The following is a 22,667-nucleotide window of genomic DNA, read 5'->3' as shown; positions in this document are numbered from 1 at the left end:
TTCCACCACCATTGTGCCTTGTTTCCCTTTTCTATCTCTTCTCATAAAAATTGCAGCTATTCCTCAAGGTTTTGGGTCAAGCACCTCCTCTTCTACAAAATCTTTACTAGTCAACCTGGCTGGAATCTTTCCTCCTATCCTCTAACCTGATACATTATGCATGTCCTTCATTTAGACGCATCCTTCATTTAGTACTTACCACATTCCACTGCATAGCATTCCTATTGCTGATGAATCACATTTCTCATGGGCTTACAGAACCCGGAGGGCAGAGGTGCCTGGCTCCCATGCTCCCAAAACCAATAGGAACTAGTATAACTTAAGGTTTCCACAAGTTACGAAGGCCACCTGAGCTAAGGACATTTCTCATGCATGTTTCTCAGTCCACTCATTATAGCTACCTATACAATTTTTACATTAACTGAGTCAGAAAATAAATTAGCAAAAGTAGCTTAAGTTCTAGTAAGAAGGGAAGACTATTTAGGCAGAGATTGCACTCTGCATTCTCACCCGTTAATGGCCTTACTACTCAGAATTTTAATTAAGTTAAATGTTTTCACTGACTTTCAATATACTACTGATTTTCACTTGTTATAGACATACAAAATCAAAAGTTAATTTAACACTACAGAAAGTATCATTGGTGGGAGAAAATAGTACTTGAATATAGCTCTAATGATATAGAAGTATTCTCAAGAAAATTGATATATTTTAATATGTGGGAATAACTTGTATGAATTGAAAAATAATTTTAGTAAACCAAAGACAGCCACCACTAACAAAAGGATCTATTCATTGGTATTTTTACATACATATTTGTATACATACTTTATTTCTTCCTCCAGAGCAGTTTTAAAAAGCTTGAGAAGTAGATATTCTTCTCGCTGATTAGAGGCATAATTATATAGTGTGAAAATAACAGTATCCATAAATTTAGTGGACTTGTTCTGTGGCATCTGGAAAATCAGCTTAGCCAAGTATAAAGGGTTGGTCTAGAAGGAAAGAAGGAAAAAGAAAACAAAAAAATCCCACAAAACAATAAGTTAATATATTATTAAAGCACAAAGCAATATCTGATTCCCTGTCTTCAATGACTTAATGTCACTAAAAGCATATAGATGAGTATATAAAATAATTTTTATGTGCCAGGTACTCATCTCTATGCTATTAGTATATAGTATAACTTTCTACTATAGTTTCCTTTAGACTGATATTATATAACTTTCTACTTTAGCTTCCTACCGTATATTAATATTTAAAAATATTAATATCAAATATTAATTACTTAATATTATTCATATCATACTGTAGGAAGCTATAGTAGAAAATTATGACAGGATTTAAATGATACACACTATATGATACACTTAACATATTATATCTACTTTTCACTGTTGACCTTTTTGAGCCACATATTAATATTTATTGCAGAGACGCAGAAGACAGGGTGGGTAGCCAACAGAATCTGGTGTCCAAAGACACTGGCAAAGCTTGAGCATGGTGGCTCGCACCTACAATTCCAGCGGTTTGAGAGACAGAGGCAGAAGGATAGTTTGAGCCCAGGAGTTCGAGACAAGCCTGGGCAACATGGACAGGCCCTGTCTCTAGAAAAAAGTAAAAATAAATTAGCCAGGCGTGGTGGTGCATGCATGTAGTCCTTGCTACTCAAGAGGCTGAGGTTGGGAGAATCATTTGAGCCCAGTATTTCTTTTTTTTTTTTTTTTTTTGAGACGGAGTCTCGCTCTGTCGCCCATGCTGGAGTGCAGTGGCGCGATCTCGGCTCACTACAAGCTCCGCCTCCCGGGTCTACGCCATTCTCCTCCCTCAGCCTCCCGAGTAGCTGGGACCACAGGCGCCCCCCATCTCGCCTGGCTAGTTTTTTGTATTTTTAGTAGAGACGGGGTTTCACCGTGTATACCAGGATGGTCTTGATCTCCTAACCTCGTGATCCACCCGTCTCGGCCTCCCAAAGTGCTGGGATTACAGGCTTGAGCCACCACGCCCGGCAAGCCCAGTATTTCAAGGCTGCAGTGAGCCGTGATCATACCACTGTATTTCGGCCTAGACAATACAAACTCTGCATCTTAAAAAAAAAAAAAAAAAAGTGGACTAAGGGCCCAGCTATATAGACTGGCCTAGAAGGATTGATGGATGAGTAGAAGGAAATGCATACTATCTTGTCAAGAAAGATAAGAAAAGAATACATGTACAATGTGGAAACAGCAAAATGGCCACAATGTTCTACACAGAGTGAGAAGGGGGAGTGAGGTAGGGAGGTTGAAGAGAGGGGTGAAGGTCAGGACAGTTGATAAGGGAAGTGCCAGAAGACCATGAGCAAAAAATAACAAAGAACTTAAAATGGACGTGGAACCCGGAGGGTTCTGATGAGGATGGACCCGTTGGATACAGAACCAGCCTTCATGGTGATGTGGCTTTTCTCCAGCAGCTACACCTACCAGGTAGAAGTTCAAAGAGAACAACAGTATTCAGGTTACAGAGGAAGGTATGTTCAAAGAGAAATTTAATACTCCTAATCTTCATCTTCTTTCTGACAAGAGAAGAAAATTTTTCTATACTTGAAAACTAGGATTCATCTAATATACTCAAGTAGTTTGGGCAGCTTTTAAGAAACCTCAAATTTTGGTTTACTTTACCACTTAGGTTTACTTTTAAGTTCATAATGATTGGTTGAAATTTTATAAATAAAGCAGCTCAGTACTTTTTCTTGACAGCTCTGCAGTGACTCTTTTTCAATGTGAAGTATATAGGAATTAGGAGAAAGGAAACTTACTCTAGGACTAAATAAAGATGCCTACTCACCATTCCTCCTAAGGTTACCTAAAATTTTTAAATTTAGTTTCACACTGAAGAGACAAATCCCCCAAAAACCTATATACTAGCTGACCTAGCCGGGTGCGGTGGCTCAAGCCTGTAATCCCAGCACTTTGGGAGGCCGAGACGGGCGGATCACGAGGTCAGGAGATCGAGACCATCCTGGCTAACACGGTGAAACCCCACCTCTACTAAAAATACAAAAAAAACTAGCTGGGCGAGGTGGCGGGCGCCTGTAGTCTCAGCTACTCGGGAGGCTGAGGCAGGAGAATGGCGTAAACCCGGGAGGCAGAGCTTGCAGTGAGCTGAGATCTGGCCACTGCACTCCAGTCCGGGCGACAGAGCAAGACTCCGCCTCAAAAAAAAAAAAAAAATTTTTTGCTACGTCGGGTGTGGTGTCTCATGCCTGGAATCCTAGTGCTTTAAGAGGCTGAGGTGGGTGGATCACTTGAGCTCAGGTGTTTGAGATCAGCCTGGGCAACATGGAAAAACCCTGTCTCTACAAAAAACACGAAAAAATTAGCCAGCCATTGTGGCATATGTCTGTAGTCCCAGCTACTCAGGAGGCCAAGGTGAGAGGATTGCTTGAGCCCAGGAGATGAAGGCTGCAGAGAGCTGTGGTTGCTCCCTTGCACTCCTGCCTGGGCGAGATAGACTTTATCTCTACAAAAAAGAAGTCTTGCTAAAGTGTAACCTACGGGCTGAAGGAATCCAGGCCATTTGCTTTTCTATAATTTCTTCAGTGATAATGGGCTAATGTCTCAAAAGAAGAGAAGGAGAAGAAAAATATATGATTTCAACAGGGATTTCACTTGATACAACTGAATGGTTGCACTCTTTGGTTGTACATTTTGGATTGTTTGTGGATAAAGTTTGGTGGGATTATTCTAAACATGCTCCTGTGCTTTTTCTTCTTCCCAAATGCCTCCATTTATATAATAAACAATGCAAGTCTTAGGTCAATGACTAGATTTTGACTTATGACAAATTCTGTCAAATTGAGAAAACTAAATTCTACAGAATCTTCAACACGCTTGAAATTTCATGGATATAAAAAATGATAAGTGCCTAAGATTAACTTTCAAACTGGTAGTTGACTACTAAATTAGGCAGACCAACATCCTTTCCTGCTTAAAGTGAGCCCCCTTTCTTTCTAAGTTTGCTGGCGTGAAACAGTGGGTTCCACAGACAATTCTAAGTACTGTTAACCTTTTCCTTCTGTACCGCCATGTGGTGGCCACTTGTGTGAAGATGTTTATATGTTTGAAGATGTTCTCCAATCTCTTATTCTAAGTAGAGAAATTTCAAACCTACCAAAATTAACATCGTGTTTCTCCATGAGATTCGCCACACCTCTTATTTACGGTTTGTGTAATGTACTCTCTATACATCTACAGACAGTGACATCCTCAAAGAAAGATCTACGCGTCTCCAGGCTTTGAAGGAATTCCAACAGTGGCCCCACTCTGAGAGACATCTGACTCTTCCAAGGGAGAACTATGGATCCACCTCTTTGGGGAAACTTTTCCTGCTGAAGAGGATGCTTGTTTATTTCTACCGCTATCATGCAGTTTCCTTTGTGACTAGCTGTATGTGCTAGTAGGCCTGACAGGCTGAATCAATGGTCAAACAAAACAATAAGTGATTCATCAAAGTCCAACCATAACCAGTCAAACTTACTAGTTCTCACCATCACTCAGGAAGCAATGGAAAATTACTATTCATTTAGATCACAGTAACGCCATGAAAATAATAAAAGAAAAAAGAAATACTGTTTTGAAATCCCAAACCCTCTGGCTCTTTCCCCCACAGAAGGGGAGACTGGTTCTGGTAAATATCTGTTTTTCACATACAGTTATTTTAACTTTTTCATGGATGACTGTACCTGTTTTTGTTATTATCAGATTTATATTGTTTCTGCAGGTAACCGTAGTATAATATTGTGAAGAGCATGGGCTCTGAAGCCAAACTGCCTGCATTTCAAAACCCTTGCTTTATCATTTACTGACTGTGTCTCAAGTTTTCTCATCTGTAATGCAGGAATAACAATAGTACTCATTCTCTCGCGGCTCCCAGGGTTATGGTAAGAATTAAATGAGAGAATGTATGTAAAGCACCAACAATAGCCTTGGTACTTAGTAGATGCTCAAAACAGGGATGCTATTATAGCTGAAGCATGATAAAAGACTCCCTGTAAGCCACAGACATGTAACATAGTAGTACTCCCAAACTCAGAGTGAAAGATAAATTGCTCTCACCTGTAAAAGGTAAAACAGTTGCTGATATGTTTCTAGTGTTTTTCTCCTCTCCTTACTCAAACTTTTTATTCCTTGGTTGTCGGTGTTATTCAGTATTTCCATTTCTCCTCCTTTTTTCTTATTCAGCTTTTTACTGTGTGAAATTACATCCTGTAAAAAATGTGATGAGATTACTGCTTTTTAATTCTTGTAGTCTTTTCCTCCTGCCTTCACATACAGGGTTGAAACACAAGTCATTGGAAATACCTCATTGTATTGTGCATTGCTTTATTGTGCTTCACAGATATTGCATTTTTTTTTTTTTTTTTGCAAATTGAAGATTTGTGCAATCCTGCATTGAACATGCCTGTTGTCACCATTTTTTCCAATAGCATGTACTTACTTTGTGTCTCTGTGTCACATTTTGATAATTCTTGTAACACATAGAACTTTTTCATTATTATACTATCTGTTATGGGGCGCTGTTATCAGTGATCCTTTTTTTTTTTGAAATGGAGTCTCTCTCTGTCACCCAGGCTGGAGTGCAGTGGTGCAACCTCAGCACACTGCAACCTCCGCCTGCCAGGTTTAAGCGATTCTCCTGCCTCAGCCTCCCGAGTAGGTGGGATTACAGGCATCTGCCACCACGCCTGGCTAATTTTTGTATTTTTAGTAGAGATGGGGTTTCACCATGTTGACCAGGCTGGTCTCGATCTCCTGCCTTCTTGATCCACCTGCCTCTGCCTTCCAAAGTGCTGGGATTACAGGCGTGAGCACCCGGCCTATCAGGGATCTTTGATGTTACTATTGTAATTGTTTTAGGGTACCACAAACCATGCCCATATAACTTAAGCAGCAGTTCTGACTGCTTCACCAACTTTCCTTTTTCTCTTCTCTCCTTGGGCGCCCTATTCCCTGAGACAGGACGATATTAAAATTAGGTTAATAAATAACCATACGATGGCCTTGAAGTGTTCAAGTGAAATTTACACATCTTTCACTTTAAATGAAAAGCTAGAAATGATTAAGCTTAGTGAAGAAGTTATATCAAAAGATTATATCAAAAGATAGGCTAGGCCTAAAGCTAGGCCTCTTGCACCAAACAGCCAAGTTGTGAATGCAAAGAAAAATTTCTTGAAAGAAATAAAAAATGCTACTTCAGTGAAAACATGAAAGATTAAAAAAACCAAAATGGCCCTATTGCTGATATGGAGAAAGTTTGAGTGGTATGGATAGAAGATTAAACCACCATAATATTCCTTTAAGCCAAAGCCTAATCCAAAGCAAGGCCCTAACCTTCTTCAATTCTATGAAGCCTTAGACAAGCCAGGAAGCTTTGGAAGAAAAGTTGAAAGTGGGCCAAGTGTGGTGGCTCATGCCTGTGATCCCAGCACTTTGGAAGGCCAAGATGGGAGGATGGCTTCAGGCCAGGAGTTTGAGATCAACCTGGGTAACAGAGCAAGACCCCATCTGCACAAACAAATTTTAAAAATAAGCCAGGTGTGGTGGCTCATGCCTGTGGTACTAGCTACTCAGAAGTCTGAGACCCACAGTAAGAAATACATTTTCCATCTTTTATTGGTGAACAGACATACACCCTTTCTCTTACTAATGGTGCATGCTGATATTTTCTATTTGCTTTTATTCTATTCCACTTTTAAAGATTACTCATTGTGACACACTAAATTGATTTCATGACCCTAATGGCACATGACTCATATTTGAAAGTCGCTGTTCCAGAACACCTCCCCTGTCACTTGGCATTAGTTCACTGTCCCAGAGTAAGTGGCAAGAAAGTTGCTTTTCCTAAAACTTCTTCCAAATTTTTGACTGAGTTCTTAGCCGGACCTCTACATGAAGACTCTACTTGCACATCAGGAATGCTGGGCCAGTATCCTTAGAGGGGCACTATGGTCAGTGTGGACAACAGCGTTTTGCTCTGCATGCACTACTGGCATCTGTCACCCTGGCTCCTTCCCACCAAATACCAGCAGGGACCCCTAGTCATTTTCACAGCTGACATGTGCCCGCCCTCACTTCCAATTGCCACTGGGGATAACAACCACCGTCAGGTCTTGCCTAAAGGGTAAGCTCTAAATATGTTTACTTCCTGGCACCCCATTCTCCCATGCTGGGGTCAGCCTATTGAGCAGCTGGGGTCCAGAGCTCTAGGAAGCTCTTGAATAAGACAGTTCCATGTGGCTACATCCATTGCCTTCCAGGTCTATGATTTTATTCTTTCTCATTCTCAGCTCAGAGAGAGGCAGCCTTGACTTACCCACTTACTTCTGTCACCCCAGTTGCTTTTATAGGGAAAGGGGAGAGGGGAGTTGATTTACATTCCCATAACATTTTTTAAAAAGCAACATTTCCCCCTTGTTTTGCCAATATATAAAATGTATTCAGTTCAAAGAAAGGAATTGTAGTTACCACCAGATAGAGGTCAAGGGGGAATCTAGGCAGGTGGCTGTCTGATAATCCTTATCTATAAGAAGTCCTAAGACATCACTAGAGTAAATGTGGCTTATAGTGCCAGTTAATCCACATTTTTCCTCTTCAGATAGCTGGTGATGTAAATCATTCAACTCCCTCAAATACACAGAATAAATCTATTACCTTGATTTTAAATATATGGCAGGAAAACAAGTCTTGTTACCTATAATCCCCCCCCTTTTCCCTCCCAAGTGTGTTTTCAGTGGAGGTCACTCTAGAAACTGGGCGCTTTTTGTTTTGTTGCAGACTTCATCTTCTGGTTAATGGTTTTTGCCATATACAGAAGAGAGGATAAGGGTGGTGAGCAAGATCTGGGGCAGATCTAAACTCCTGTGCATTAAAAACAGAGAGAGTTGGTGAAGGCAGGACAGGGAGAGGAATGGAGGGAGGGAAGCAGCGGAGGCAATGCTGAACCCAGAAAGGGGAAGAGAGGGCGGGCCGGTGGCTGTGCGGATGGAACAGCGCCTGTCTGCTGGAGCTCCAAGGGCAGAGCCGGGTACAGCAACCAGGATAGCCCCTCTGCCTTCTCCCTGTGAGGTTCTGACTTGCTCATGAATGTGCTTGGGTGAATGGAGGTTTGCTTTGGGAAGCTTGAAAATGGACACAAGAGCCAACCCAGACAAGGATAACAAACAGAGCGGTTACTTTTTATTCATCACAACTCACTTTTCCTGATTCTTAATCAATATCGAACACTGGAGGAATACCGTGGTTTGAAAGAGGAACTGTATTTGGCTTGTTCATGATAGTCCCACATCTCAATACTGCCGTTTTCCCACCACCTTTCCCCTTTTCCTGATAAGGGGATATCTGCAGGCCGGTAGTATGCTATGATATAAACATTTTTGTAGAAAGTGTGGGCTAGCTTGAAGGGCTTGGGCTTCGGCGTCGTAAAGATATGGGTATCTGCAGAGTATAATTAGCTTGGTAAACTTGCACAGGTTAACCTAAGCTTCAGTTTCCTCAACTATAGAGTGACTATAATAACACCAATTTTACTGAGCTGCTGTGAAGATTAAAAATATATGTAGGCCGGGCGCGGTGGCTCACGCCTGTAATCCCTGCACTTTGGGAGGCCGAGGCGGGCGGATCACAAGGTCAGGAGATCGAGACCATGGTGAAACCCCTTCTCTACTAAAAATACAAAAAATTAGATGGGTGCGGTGGCGGGCGCCTGTAGTCCCAGCAACTCAGGAGGCTGAGGCAGGAGAATGGCGTGAACCCGGGAGGCGGAGCTTGCAGTGAGCCGAGATCGCGCCACTGCACTCCAGCCTGGGCGACAGAGCGAGACTCCGCCTCAAAAAAAAAAAAAAAAAAAAATATATATATATGTAAATCACCTAATACATTTTCCAAGGAAGAAAACACACTCACAGAGAGGTTAAGAAACATGCTCAAGGTCACATGTTAATATAAGCAGTGAAGTGGTATAATTAAGCATTAATAGTTACAAATCTCAATTCTGAGTTTCAGGTAGTACTGGCCTGCAAATCTGGGCTCCTAGATGATACATCACACTTATGAATGGGAATTTTAGTGCTAGTTTTAGATCAGCTTTAGTCTCTTAATTTAGGCTTTCCTTCCAGCTAGGTTGACCTATAGTTTTTTTTTTTTTTGGCTCCTGTGCCTCCAGGAAACCTCTATTTCAGTTGCTTTGTCTTCTTTCTCCAAACTATTCTTTTTGCCTAAAATCAAGGTTAGTCACTTCACTAACCTACAGATTTTGAGGTTTTTAGGAGGAATGCTGATTTTTAAAAGAACTATGAAAAATGTTAAGGTTACTAGCAAGAGCTAGCATTGTTCTGTAAGAACAAAGCCATTTCCCTTTACAATCTCTCTTTCCTCACTAAACACACACTCATTGTTAAAAATAAAAAAGGTGTGGGGAGAAGGGGGAGGAGATAAACTTAACTATCACACAAAGAAAAATCACTTAACTTCTTTCTCCGTCTGGCTTATTATTATTTTTTGATAATATAAGAAATCATACTACCTTAGGCACTATTTTCTCCTCTACTAAATCGCAAACCTTTCCTCCTGCTTTAAAAGTATCAAAACCATTATTTTTAGTGGTTATACAACATCTACATTAAACTAATTATATCATCCTCTATTGTTTTGTCCTTCAGGTCGTTTCCCACTTTTTCACTACTATAAATAAAGCTTCAACTGCTCTGTTCTTGTATCACTACAAATGTTCTGTCAATGATAAGGCTAACAGCTGCATATTTAATAATCATTAGTTTAATCACTAAAAAATGTTGGATACATATTTGGTGTTTGCAAATATGTTGAAAAACTTCACAATGTTATCTATTAGTGATAAGTGGCTTTAAAAAACCCCCACAAAACTCAAGCATTCATGAAAATCTGATAACTTGCCATGATTGTGTTTCCAAAAAATACATATTATTTAAACTATGTACTGATTTGCAACTAAGCCTTTATTTTAAAAGGCAAGACATTTCCTGTTTATGATTTTATGGCGATAGGGTGAAACAGCAGTTTAAGGCTATAAAAAGCATTCTCTAAAAAACCTTCTGGAATATATTACACTTTAAAAGTTCTCATGTATGTCAAACAATACAAATACATTATTTTTTAAAAAGTACTATTGTTTTTCTGGATAAAATAATAAAAGTAGTTTTATTCCTGAATATTTAGAAGAGATGATCACTTGTGTTAATAAAATGATGTTTTTCTTATTTTCTCCTCCACAATTGCCCTGGTGTCTTTATGAGGTCTGGAGGACCAGCCTGGGGCATTCACATGCCCACGTAACTGGCAGCCTCCTGTGGCTGCTCATCTCCCAGCTGTCCAGAACACTTGCTTGGTTGCTGGCCACTGGAGCTCCACCTATGAGCCACTGTAGCCTTCTCAGAGTTTCCAGAAGGTCAGTTTCCCTTTTCGACCTATCACTTTTCTGAAAACTGATGTGGCACATAGGAAGGGAAGAGGGACGGGGAGAGAGGTCTTATCCTAGGCATCTGTTCTTGGGTAAAAATGACGCTTTTTACACTTTTTTTTGAGCCTTGATATTGGCAGGTTTCACACAGATGTGAAGTCACACCATGATTTATTTAGAAGTTATCAATGGGGGCAGTGTGACTCTGTACATATTTTGGAAATACGTGGGGATGTTTTTTAACATCTTAACAATTGAAGGGCACTCCTGCTTTATAGAGAGCAGGGATTGGGGATGAGAGGTGCTTTGTGATCTGGCGATTTGTGGGATGGTCCTGTGTAAATAATTGCCCTACACCTTCCATGACAGAACTTTTGAATGTCTTACTGGTCATTTATGTAGGTCAAGATTCTGTTTGTAATTATCTAAGCCTAGAATCTAATTGTTTTACGTAGATGCATAATATATTTTCCCCACACAAAATCTAGGATTTTCTAGAATTGCAACTGCTGTGTAAACTGGGTGGAGACTACACTTGGCTAATGCTGAACTTTACAAATAGTTGTTCTCCATTTTGGAAAATGAGGTCCTACCAGCTCTACTTCTTCTCCACGTCAGTTGCCACTGAAGCCCTCACAATCTGTAGCTGTTCTGTGAAGAGGTCCACACCCCGGGTAACTGTATCATGTCTTCCAATGTCATCAGGCATATACATTTTCTCAATAAAATGTGTGCTTTTATTAACAATTACTCTTTAATTTCTCTTTTGTATTCATATAAAGGCCCTAGTCTTATTCTGAAGGTATATACATCAGTACATTTTATCACATAGATTTCATTTCAGAATAAGGAAGCCTTACAAAATGTTATAAATGGGGAGGCATAAAATTTTACAGACTGGAGAACCACTAATTTATAATAAAAATGATAAAAACTTATCGTAGATTCCAAATGAACTTAGCTAGACCAAAGTGTCAAGAACATATATAACCACAAACAACATGTTTCAGTCAACAGTGGACCTCATATAAGACATTAGTTCTATAAGATTATAGTACAATATTGTCACTGTATTTTTTCTATGTTGAGCTATGTTTAGACACACAAATACTTACCATTGTGTTACAATTGCCTGCAGTATTAGTACAGTCAAAAGCTGTACAGGTGTGTAGCCCAGGAGCAGTAGGCTCTACCATATAGCCTAGGTATGTAGTAGACTCTACCATCTATGTTTAGGTACCTGTTCTATGATGTTTGCATCAGGATGAAATCACCTAATGCTACATTTCTGAGAATGTATCCCTGTCATTAAGTGACTCTTGACTGTATGTAGGCATCTTCCCTCTTCTGGGAGCTGACAGTCCCAAAAACCCCACTGACCTCTAGTGTGATCCTGTTCTTCACCAGGAGTCCAATCTTGATGTCCATCAGGTTCAGGTCTTTTTCCAGCTGTTGATTGGCCCTGATCTTGGTCACTACTTCTTCCCTTAATCGTGCAACCTCTAGTTCCTCCTGGAAATCCAAATCACTTTGGTCCAACAGGTATACAAATTTGCGAATTACTGTTAATGGTGGGTTTTCAGAGCCAACTGCAGTGACAGGAACAGGTATACTTTAATTAGGGAAGCTTGGAATGATTATCAACAGGAAAGAAACAAGGTCTTAAACAATTACTAGAAAAATATACCAATGAAAGTACTTGGTCTAGGGTGAGAATCATTCTACCCACCCCCACACAATTTAAAATCTGGACAAGGAAACTGATCAATAAATAAATGAACAAAACAGGCATCTGGCCCTACTCTTTTCTAGTTATCAACTCCCCTTTTCTCCCTTTTATCAGCTCTCTCTCACACTGTTCCCTGGACTCATGCACTAAGAAGATAGTACTATCTGTGCCTCCTTCCTCAGGAACCTGGGAAAGAAAGTTAATATAAGTTACCTCGACCCTGAGACCTTGTGCTTGAGCTAGATAAATGACTTACATTCTTGCTGCAGGAAGCAGAAAGTGGTTTCTCCCAACCCAAAGGATCTTTGGGAAGGAGCCGGAAGTAGGCGAAAGCTGAATTAGAAAAGGGCCAGGAAGGGAGGACTGTAAAAGCCAAACAGGAACCAACAGAACGATAAGTGAAACGAATGTTCCACTCAGCTGAAATAAAAAGATTTTAGAAATTGAAACTTGGCCCTTGTTCTTTGAGCACCGGCCAAGGGAGGGTGCTCAGATTCTATGGGTCAGCCCCTGTTATTGAGAGGGACATTCTCACATAAACTCTGAAACGGTTTTTCCCTTAGTACCTGGAAGTTTAGGCTTTGATTTCCTGGCACTCTGACTCTTGGAAAATATTTTAACATGCTTACAGAGATAAGATCTGGGTAAACTGTAAGAATAAATCATCTGGTCCATTGAGGACGAATGATTAGACCCAATACTAGAGAGATGACTTGCAAGAGGTAGTCCAGTCATGGCCATCTCAATAGCTGCCCTCCTTTACTCCTAGGCCCTTGACAGTCTTCCTTTGACTTCCACCTTAGTTCTGTGGTGTTTTGACACTAACGGAGTAAGAAAACCAACACCACAAACAACTGCATAAACCCAGCATGGAAAACCAAATCTATAGTCAGGTATGTTATTTTACCGCTGCTGATGGCCCTTATTGGAGAATTTTCCTTGGATCACCGGACCCTTTATTTCCTGGCCACTGAAGCACATCAATTTATTTTCCTTCCATTTCCAGCAAAGATGCTGCCACTGACATGATCACTTCAGGGAAGGCCTTAGCAATGTACCACAGCTCATCCATGCAGCCAAGTTGGGGGAACATGAGCCCTCCCACCGTGGCCAGAGTTGATGGCTGCTTCTTCCTCCCGCTAAGGGTTATATCTCTTCATATGTACTAACAGTCCCATTGGAAAATGACTAAATTTTAGCTTTACTAATTGTTATGGCCTGAATTTATTATTTCCTCTATCAATACTAGGCTTTTTGCCATCTTCATCTGAGAATGACTTTGTGGTACAGGTATTTTCATTTCAGGAAATCAGACCCTTTTATAGTCTGCACCTACAAGTGACCACATCTTAGTTTCAGCAACTTTCAAGCTGGAATGCATTCAGTGACATTCCAGAGAAAAAGGGTGAGAACAGATGATAACAAACTTAGAAAAGTTTTGGTTACCATAAACTTTTTTTGGTTACCATAAAAGCACCCAATTTGCTGAAGCCCAGAGAAGCTTAGATCTAACTCACTCACCGAGATGGTTTCTCTATTTACCTTTTATGTCCCAATATAAAGTTGCCTAGATTTTAAAATTGGAATTTGTGTTTGTAATAAAAAAGTAAACAAATAAAAAACATCACTGTAACTGCTTAAAAAAAAACATGTTACCTTGAATGAAATGAAAATTAGCCTGTGTTCATCTGGAAAATTTACTTTGAACTCATCTTTCATATATAAAAGCAATAGCAAACATATTTTAGTGTCAGGGCTCAGAAAAAGAAAAATCCTCTTTAGCCTTCTTTAAAAAAAATTCAAAACAACAACAACACATCTACCAGCTGAGAGGTGAGCTGGAATCTAGTGGAATGAGACATTATTCAGTAGATTCTGCAGGCTGGAGGCAGAGTGAGGACTTCAAGCATCCCTAGATTTTCCTTAACAAGTACCAGGGAAGATCTTTCTTGAGCCATATACTTCATCCCTCAATTCAGACAAACTTTAGACAATAAAAGGTGCTGGCTAAACTTACTAGGCACTGTAAGTACTAATAAATTTATCAGCAAGCTTTCCTTGACTGTGCATGTTCCTGTGATAATTAGAATGGAAACACTGAATATATGAAGAATCAACTTATGATGTAAAAAAACAAAATAACAAACATAGGCAAAGTTGGGACTGTAAGGAGATAGCACAAAATGTGATTATTATTTTTTGGTGACTTTTATTTTGCTATTTTCAAACTTTCTACACATTTTTATTAAAAACCTTAATCTGTAATCCCAGCACTTTGGGAGGCCGAGATAGGTGAATCATGAGGTCAGGGGTTGAAGACCAGCCTGACACACATGGTGAAACCCCGTCTCTACTAAAAATACAAAATATTAGCTGGGTGTGGTGGCTTGCACCTGTAATCCCAGCTACTCAGGAGGCTGAGGCAGGAGAATCGCTTGAACTGGGGAGGTAGAGGTTGCAGTGAGCCAAGATTGCGCCACTGCACTCCAGCCTGGGCGACAGTGTGAGACTCTGTCTCAAAACAAAAACAAACAAACAAAAATTAAAAATTATTCTGTGAAAATTTCAGAATGAAATTGCAGGAAGATGTTTGCAGTTGTCATTTTTGGGAGATGAGACTATGTCTAACAAATTAAACAATGTAAATGTAAGGTTATTTTCTGGCTAACTCTTTTGCATTAGATTTTTGACTCTAGCTTAGATTGAAAAAAAATTCAGCATTTACGCCAACTCCATTCTCTTTGAAGAAGAAATTATACCATGTGGCTGATCCTTTCCATTTAATAGGAAGGCCCATTTCCTGTCACCAAGTGTTCCTCTGTGTACTGGTTGAGAACCTGGGGCCTGAGATGATCAAAATCTACTGGAAACAATGGATATCCTCTGTTCTTAGAGCAACCTCTGAAGTGACCAATATGGACCAATATGTCCTTGCCTGGTTTATAAAAAATCCTTGCTTTGTTTCAGAAAGTTCTCACTTACCCAGTGTTTTGTAGTCATCTCTAGCTTTGTTCGCTCTCAGCAGTGACTGTATTTTCACAATTTCATTATTCTGCAAAAGGTTGAGACAAGTCTTGATCTCCCAGAGTCCCACCTACTCCATTATTTTTGAATTCAGAACATTTAAGAACTGTTAGTATTTAAGAACTGACACTACTTAGAACTGACAGTATTTCAATGTGATGTATTCAACGTTTATTTTTCCATTTTCTTTGAAGAAGAGGTCAGATAAGTTAACTAAAAGTACAAACAAGACTGTAGGGGAACTGCTTAGACAAAGAGATCTAAAAGGGGAAAATAATTTTAGCACAGAACTTAGATGATCCAATCTATGTTCCCATATCTCTTCTTTAAAGATTCAGGAAAAAATCCCTCCCGGGGACTTCTATTTAAAGTAAGCAGTTAGCAGTTGAAAAAACTACATATGCAATGCTGGAAAATATTTCTCTAGAGTCTTCTCTCTTTGGTGTTACTAGCCTACAGTTTTCCCCTCACCCATTTTCTATTGAGTCCTGACTGGCGAAGTGTAACTCTCAACATGATTTCTGCATGAAAACAGTAAACCTCCAAATATTATCATATGAAGTTCTAAGATCCATTCTTCCCAAAAATCATTCAATGCTAACATTCAATAAAGCATTAATTTAGTTCATTATCAACCTGGATAAAATCCCACAGGCATTTTTCTTACATGATCTCTGAAATACTGTAGTCTTGAAAGATAGCTCTTTCTTGCAGTTGCCATTCGGAACCAGGACTGAATCTAAAAAGTTTAAAAAAATAGAAAAGAACAACAAAAAATAAAGAGAAAAGTCAAAGTAATCACCAAACAACCTGTAATACGGTTTTGTGTAGTTTTTCTAAAAACAATGATACTTGATAAGGAAAAAAAGCAGCCCACTAAATAAGCAATCTTTCACAGATGTTGCTTAAGGGGTTCAAAACACTTTACCTGTTACTCTTAATTTCACCGCCTTAATAAGAGAGAGGTGGGGAGAATAATTTAACTTTGTACTATTTTACCTTAATCTCAGTAAATAAAAGCCAGAAGGGTGAGGCGTTTTGCTGAGAGTTGCAATGAGTCAGGAAATCAAGTAAACTAAGTCTAGGGTTTCTTCTATCATCCCTTTAAATGCATTCAACATCCTTTAAGTTTTTATGCGAAAACACTGAAGAGGTCTCATGAGGGACCAATTGCTACCAATAGTTTTTGAGAGAATAGGCATACGTTCCATAGGATGCTATTTCATCAAGGAGCTACTGCACAATGGATCTGGGTCACGTTATTCTCTGCCTTCACAGTTTAAAACTTTTTTTAAATCTGTTTTTATTTATTATTATTTTTAAAAATACAAATGAGTTCCCCCTATGTTACCCAGGCTGGTCTTGAACTCCTGGGCTCAAGTGATCCTCCCACCTCGGCCTCCCAAAGTGCTGGGATTACAGGTGTGAGCCACTAAGCCTGGCCTAAAAGATCTTTAAACTAATCTGATTCTACGTTCCAGCTCCATTGCTTCCACTCTCATCTGGATTTCCAAGCTGGAGACTTGTAGATATCCAAGTTGTAGATTTCCAAGTTGATTTTTGTCCAGTCCTCTGGCTTTCAGATCCATGAGAAAGGACACCACAGTACCCTTTCTTTCTCACCCAGAGCTATTCACCTGAGTGAAAGGCTAGGTTCGACTAATTCAACTCCCAAATATAGGCCTTAAATTAGCTCTACTTCCTCTAATCATTGGTTTTGTTCTGTTACATCTGAGCATTCTAAATATGCTTAAGCAAATGTGGAAAGAGAAACATTAAATAAAGCTGGGTTCTACCTAGAGTTTAAATAATCAATTTGAACTTTCTAGACAAAGAGCATTTATTAGTTACAGAACACTTTCACTTGTGATTCTCATAACCACTCATAAAGGACTTGAGATTTCACAGTAGTTTAACTAACCTGCTTGAAAAATGATTAGGTAAATGAGCAGCAGAGCTGGGATTCAAATCCAGTACTGCCTTCTGACTTCAAGGCTCACACATACCCTCCCTTTCTGTAGCTGTCTTTCAGATTAAACATGAAACGAGGGGAAACATTTAAGCCAAGCACTTGGTATGGTAGGAAAGGGTATTTACCTTCACAATAGAATCAGTATTATCAATGAACGTTTGCCGCCTGTGCATATATTCCTTCCGTTGTTTACATCCTTTCCAAAAAGCCTAAGGAAAAGAGTGGGTTATAGAATTATTTACCAGCAAGTTTCCCAGTTTATACAGGAAGTGCAAGAGCAGAGCACATCTCAGGTCGCATGGAGCTGGGGCACCGTCAGGGACCCTCCCTTCAAATCTCATCTGGACACCCTCTCTGGGGGTAGCCGGTTAACCACAGCACAGCACATCAGCTCACAGCTGAGACTTGTTCTAAGCTTAGGACAGCAGAGCAGGGGTCATAAATTACATGGAGAAGCACAGTTCCTGCTGGAAAGCTTAACTTTACCAAGGCCCTGGGTGACAAGAAGGAATAATAAAATGGAATTTCTCCAAAACCCATGAACAGTATTAAGTAGGTGCTAGTGGTATTTGATAACAACAAAAATGCTTGAAAATAATGCCTAATATTAAGTATCTTTACCACAACAAGTGGCCCACTGTGGCCCTGACTGGAAAGGAGGATGCTCTACCAACTTGTGGCCCTGAATCCCTTGGATCCCTGAAAACACTGGTGCTGCAACTGACCATCATTTCATATACTCCCACATAAGGTTAAACAATGCTTCATCAACACAGCTTTACCTGATTATCACCATTAAGAAGAAATTTTACAAGAAACACAAAAACTGGACACAAACTAGTATCTTTAGAAGAATTAAATTAATAACTGTTATCAGTTTATTCCAATTCATTTACAAGCATCTGTTTATTGAAACATCTTTGTAACTCACCCCAATTCTGATACTGTTTTTCAAATTAGAAAGGAAGTAAAAGTTCCTTGTTAAAAAGGGCAAATATAAAAAATCAAATTATTTGTATAAACATCCTTCCATGTCTGTATATATTTGCCTCGTTCTTTTTTAAAAGGGTACATGAAATTTTATTTCAACAATAATATTTTTGTAATGAGTCAAAACAACATAGTCAGGATGGAATCAAAATGATGAACTGGGCACTTGCTCCAGATTTCCCCTTGGTCCAAATCCCTAGAAGGCACAAATATGCTTAACAAATTTTTTTTAATTTCAAAAGAATCACCAACTCACAAGAAGGATCAAAAATTATTCAATGAGTTCCATGTACCCCTTTACACAGCTTCCCCCAATGGTAACATCATACAAATATACTTTTATTATTATTTTTTGAGACAGGGTCTCATTTTGTCACCCAGGCTACAGTGCAGTGGGTCAATCATGGCTAACTGCAGCCTCCACCTCCTGGCTCAACTGATCCTCCTGCCTCAGACTCCTGAGTAGCTGGGACTACAGGTATACACCACCATGCCCAGCTAATTTTTCTATTTTTTATTGAGACAGAGTTTTGCTATGTTGCCCAGGCTGTTCTTGAATTCCTGGACTCAGGCAATCCGCCCACCTTGGCCTCCCAAAATGTTGGGATTATAGGACTTAGCCATCCCTGGCCCAAACATACTTTTAAAGCAATCCATAATACTGCTAGAAAATAAGAAGGCATAGAGATAAAAATTATGAGGGTTCCTAGAAAACAGAAAGTAACTAGAACTGAACTGAAAGAGGAAAAGGCAGAACAAATTTCCACAAAATGTGAAAACATCTTTGATATAGCTTTAAGCTCGAGGCAGTCAGGGTAGTTTTGGGAAAATTCTTGCCTTATCCATTTGTCAATTGGAGATTGTCAAAAGCATAGATGGTGAAGTGTGAGCTCGAGGAAACTACAAAAGGGTATAGTTTTGGGGAGGGAATTTAGCAGTATCAAATTTAAAATTATGTAGCCTTTCACCTAATATTTCTAGTTTTCAATATATCTAGCCCAGGAAACTAAAAGCACCTGTGTAGAAAAACCCCATATATAAGTATTTTTGTCACAGCATTGTTTGTAATACCAAAAATGTGCATCCAGTAAAATGTTCACAAATAGGGGGAACAGTTAGAGACACTGCAATTGCAGTCCCACTGAGGGATGCTACACATCAGTTAAGAGTAAAGTAAGGTCGGGGGAGGGGGAGGGATGGCATTAGGAGAAATACCTAATATAAATGATGAGTTGATGGGTGCAGCACACCAACATGGCACATGTAAACATATGTAACAAACCTGCATGTTGTGCACATGTACCCTAGAACTTAAAGTATATATATAAAAAAAGAGTAAAGTAAGGTCATATATACTGACTATGGCAATGCTCTGTATCTTGGAGAACAGGAAGACCTCCAAGATATATAGATAATACGAAAAAGAAATTTTAGCTTACCACACATATTATGATACCACATGTTAACAAAAAATCCACAGAATAATTATACATATTTCTGTGCAAACAATCTGTACCTCAATACCTAGAAGATCTATTAAAATACACAGTGAACAAAGAGAAAGGGTATACGTACCTGTGTACCTATCTCTACTTCCACCTAGCTACTTTATAAAGGGAACTACTATTTAACATTTTATCATGTATCCTCTGAAATATGCACATGTGTAAACACACACACCCCATCATTATACACACAAATACAAATACAAACTTACATTAAGATGTGAACTGGGCATGGTGGCTCATGCCTTGATATGGTTTGGATTTGCGTCCCCACCCAAATCTCATGTCTAATCGAAATCCGCAATGTTTTAGAGACCTTCACAGCAGCCCCTGCTATCACAAGCTGGGAAGCCTAGGAGGGCAGAACAGTTTCACCGGCCAGGCCCAGGGCCTTGCTGCCTGCACAGCCTTGGGACACTAATCCCTGCATCCCTGCCGCTCCAGATCTAGCCATGGCTAAAAGGGGTTCAGGTACAGCTCAGGCTGCTGCTTCAGAGGGTGCAAGTTGTAAGCCTTAGTGGCTTCCACGTCATGTTAAGCCTGTGGGTGCACAGAATGCAAAAGTCAAGGCTTGGGGGGCGGAGCAAGATGGCCGAATAGGAACAGCTTCAGTCTCCATCTCCCAGCGCCAGCGACACAGAAGACCGGTGATTTCTGCATTTTCAACTGAGGTACTGGGGTCATCTCACTCGGGAGTGCCGGACAATCGGTGCTGGTCAGCTGCTGCAGCCCAACCAGCGAGAGCTGAAGCAGGGCGAGGCATCGCCTCACCTGGGAAGCGCGAGGGGGAAGGGAGTCCCTTTTCCTAGCCAGGGGAACTGAGACACACAACACCTGGAAAATCGGGTAACTCCCACCCCAATACTGCGCTGTAACACCGGCACACCGGAGATTATATCCCACACCTGGCCGGGAGGGTCCCACGCCCACGGAGCCTCTCTCCTTGCTAACACAGCAGTCTGCCGCAATCTAACGGCAAGGCAGCAGCGAGGCTGGGGGAGGGGCGCCCGCCATCGCTGAGGCTTAAGTAGGTAAATAAAGCCGCTGGGAAGCTCGAACTGGGTGGAGCTCACAGCAGCTCAAGGAAACCTGCCTGTCTCTGTAGACTGCGCCTCTGGGGACAGGGCTCAGCTAAAGGAGCAGAAGCCTGTGAAACGCGAACGACTCTGTCTGACAGCTTTGAAGAGAGCAGTGGATCTCCCAACACGGAGGTTGAGATCTGAGAAGGGGCAGTCTGCCTGCTCAAGTGGGTCACTGACCCCTGAGTAGCCTAACTGGGAGACATCCCCCACTAGGGGCAGTCTGACACCCCACACCTCACAGGGTGGAGTACACCCCTGAGAGGAAGCTTCCAAAGCAAGAATCAGACAGGTGCACTCGCTGTTCAGCAATATTCTATCTTCTGCAACCTCTGCTGCTGATACCCAGGCAAACAGGGTCTGGAGTGGACCTCAAGCAATCTCCAACAGACCTACAGCTGAGGGTCCTGACTGTCAGAAGGAAAACTATCAAACAGGAAGGACACCTATATCAAAACCCCATCAGTACGTCACCATCATCAAAGACCAGAGTCAGATAAAACCACACAGATGGGGAAAAAGCAGGGAAGAAAAGCTGGAAATTCAAAAAATAAGAGCGCATCTCCTCCTGCAAAGGAGCACAGCCCATCGCCAGCAACGGATCAAAGCTGGTCAGAGAATGATTTTGATGAGATGAGAGAAGAAGGCTTCAGTCCATCAAACCTCTCAGAGCTAAAGGAGGAATTACGTACCCAGCGCAAAGAAACTAAAAATCTTGAAAAAAGAGTGGAAGAATTGACAGCTAGAATAATTAATGCAGAGAAGGTCATAAACGAAATGACAGAGATGAAAACCATGACACGAGAAATACGTGACAAATGCACAAGCTTCAGTAACTGACTCGATCAACTGGAAGAAAGAGTATCAGCGATGGAGGATCAAATGAATGAAATGAAGCGAGAAGAGAAACCAAAAGAAAAAAGAAGAAAAAGAAATGAACAAAGCCTGCAAGAAGTATGGGATTATGTAAAAAGACCAAATCTACGTCTGATTGGGGTGCCTGAAAGTGAGGGGGAAAATGGAACCAAATTGGAAAACACTCTACAGGATATCATCCAGGAGAACTTCCCCAACCTAGCAGGCCAGGCCAACATTCAAATTCAGGAAATACAGAGAACGCCACAAAGATACTCCTCCAGAAGAGCAACTCCAAGACACATAATTGCCAGATTCACCAAAGTTGAAATGAAGGAAAAAATCTTAAGGGCAGCCAGAGAGAAAGGTCGGGTTACCCACAAAGGGAAGCCCATCAGACTGACAGCAGATCTCTCGGCAGAAACTCTACAAGCCAGAAGAGAGTGGGGGCCAATATTCAACGTTCTTAAAGAAAAGAATTTTCAACCCAGAATTTCATATCCAGCCAAACTAAGTTTCATCAGTGAAGGAGAAATAAAATTCTTTACAGATAAGCAAATGCTTAGAGATTTTGTCACCACCAGGCCTGCCTTACAAGAGACCCTGAAGGAAGCCCTAAACATGGAAAGGAACAACCGGTACCAGCCATTGCAAAAACATGCCAAAATGTAAAGACCATCGAGCCTAGGAAGAAACTGCATCAACTAATGAGCAAAATAAACAGTTAATATCATAATGGCAGGATCAAGATCACACATAACAATATTAACCTTAAATGTAAATGGACTAAATGCTCCAATTAAAAGACACAGACTGGCAAACTGGATAAAGAGTCAAGACCCATCAGTCTGCTGTCTTCAGGAGACCCATCTCACATGCAGAGACATACATAGGCTCAAAATAAAAGGATGGAGGAAGATCTACCAAGCAAATGGAGAACAAAAAAAAGCAGGGGTTGCAATCCTAGTCTCTGATAAAACAGACTTTAAACCATCAAAGATCAAAAGAGACAAAGAAGGCCATTACATAATGGTAAAGGGATCAAT

General features: G+C 40.5%; 1 protein-coding gene across 2 annotated transcripts in view; it reads right to left on the bottom strand.

Annotated features, from left to right (window-relative positions):
- The window catches only part of IQGAP2 (IQ motif containing GTPase activating protein 2), a 321,912-nt gene that overhangs the window by 39,255 nt on the left and 259,990 nt on the right, over positions 1–22,667 (bottom strand). For both annotated transcript variants that reach the window (XM_023196443.2, XM_023196444.2), the window contains exons 18-23: positions 17,318–17,401; positions 15,888–15,959; positions 15,179–15,248; positions 11,848–12,056; positions 5,091–5,240; positions 829–992 (exon numbers count right to left, since the gene is read on the bottom strand). In XM_023196443.2, the coding sequence (XP_023052211.2) occupies positions 829–992; positions 5,091–5,240; positions 11,848–12,056; positions 15,179–15,248; positions 15,888–15,959; positions 17,318–17,401 (749 nt within the window). The remainder of the gene's footprint in view (positions 1–828; positions 993–5,090; positions 5,241–11,847; positions 12,057–15,178; positions 15,249–15,887; positions 15,960–17,317; positions 17,402–22,667) is intronic.

The sequence above is a fragment of the Piliocolobus tephrosceles genome, chromosome 4 (genome assembly GCF_002776525.5).
Source record: "Piliocolobus tephrosceles isolate RC106 chromosome 4, ASM277652v3, whole genome shotgun sequence".
Classification (NCBI taxonomy): Eukaryota; Metazoa; Chordata; class Mammalia; order Primates; family Cercopithecidae; genus Piliocolobus; species Piliocolobus tephrosceles.
The sequence above is the reverse complement of the archived record's forward strand: the minus strand, read 5'-3'. Positions and strand labels throughout refer to the sequence as shown.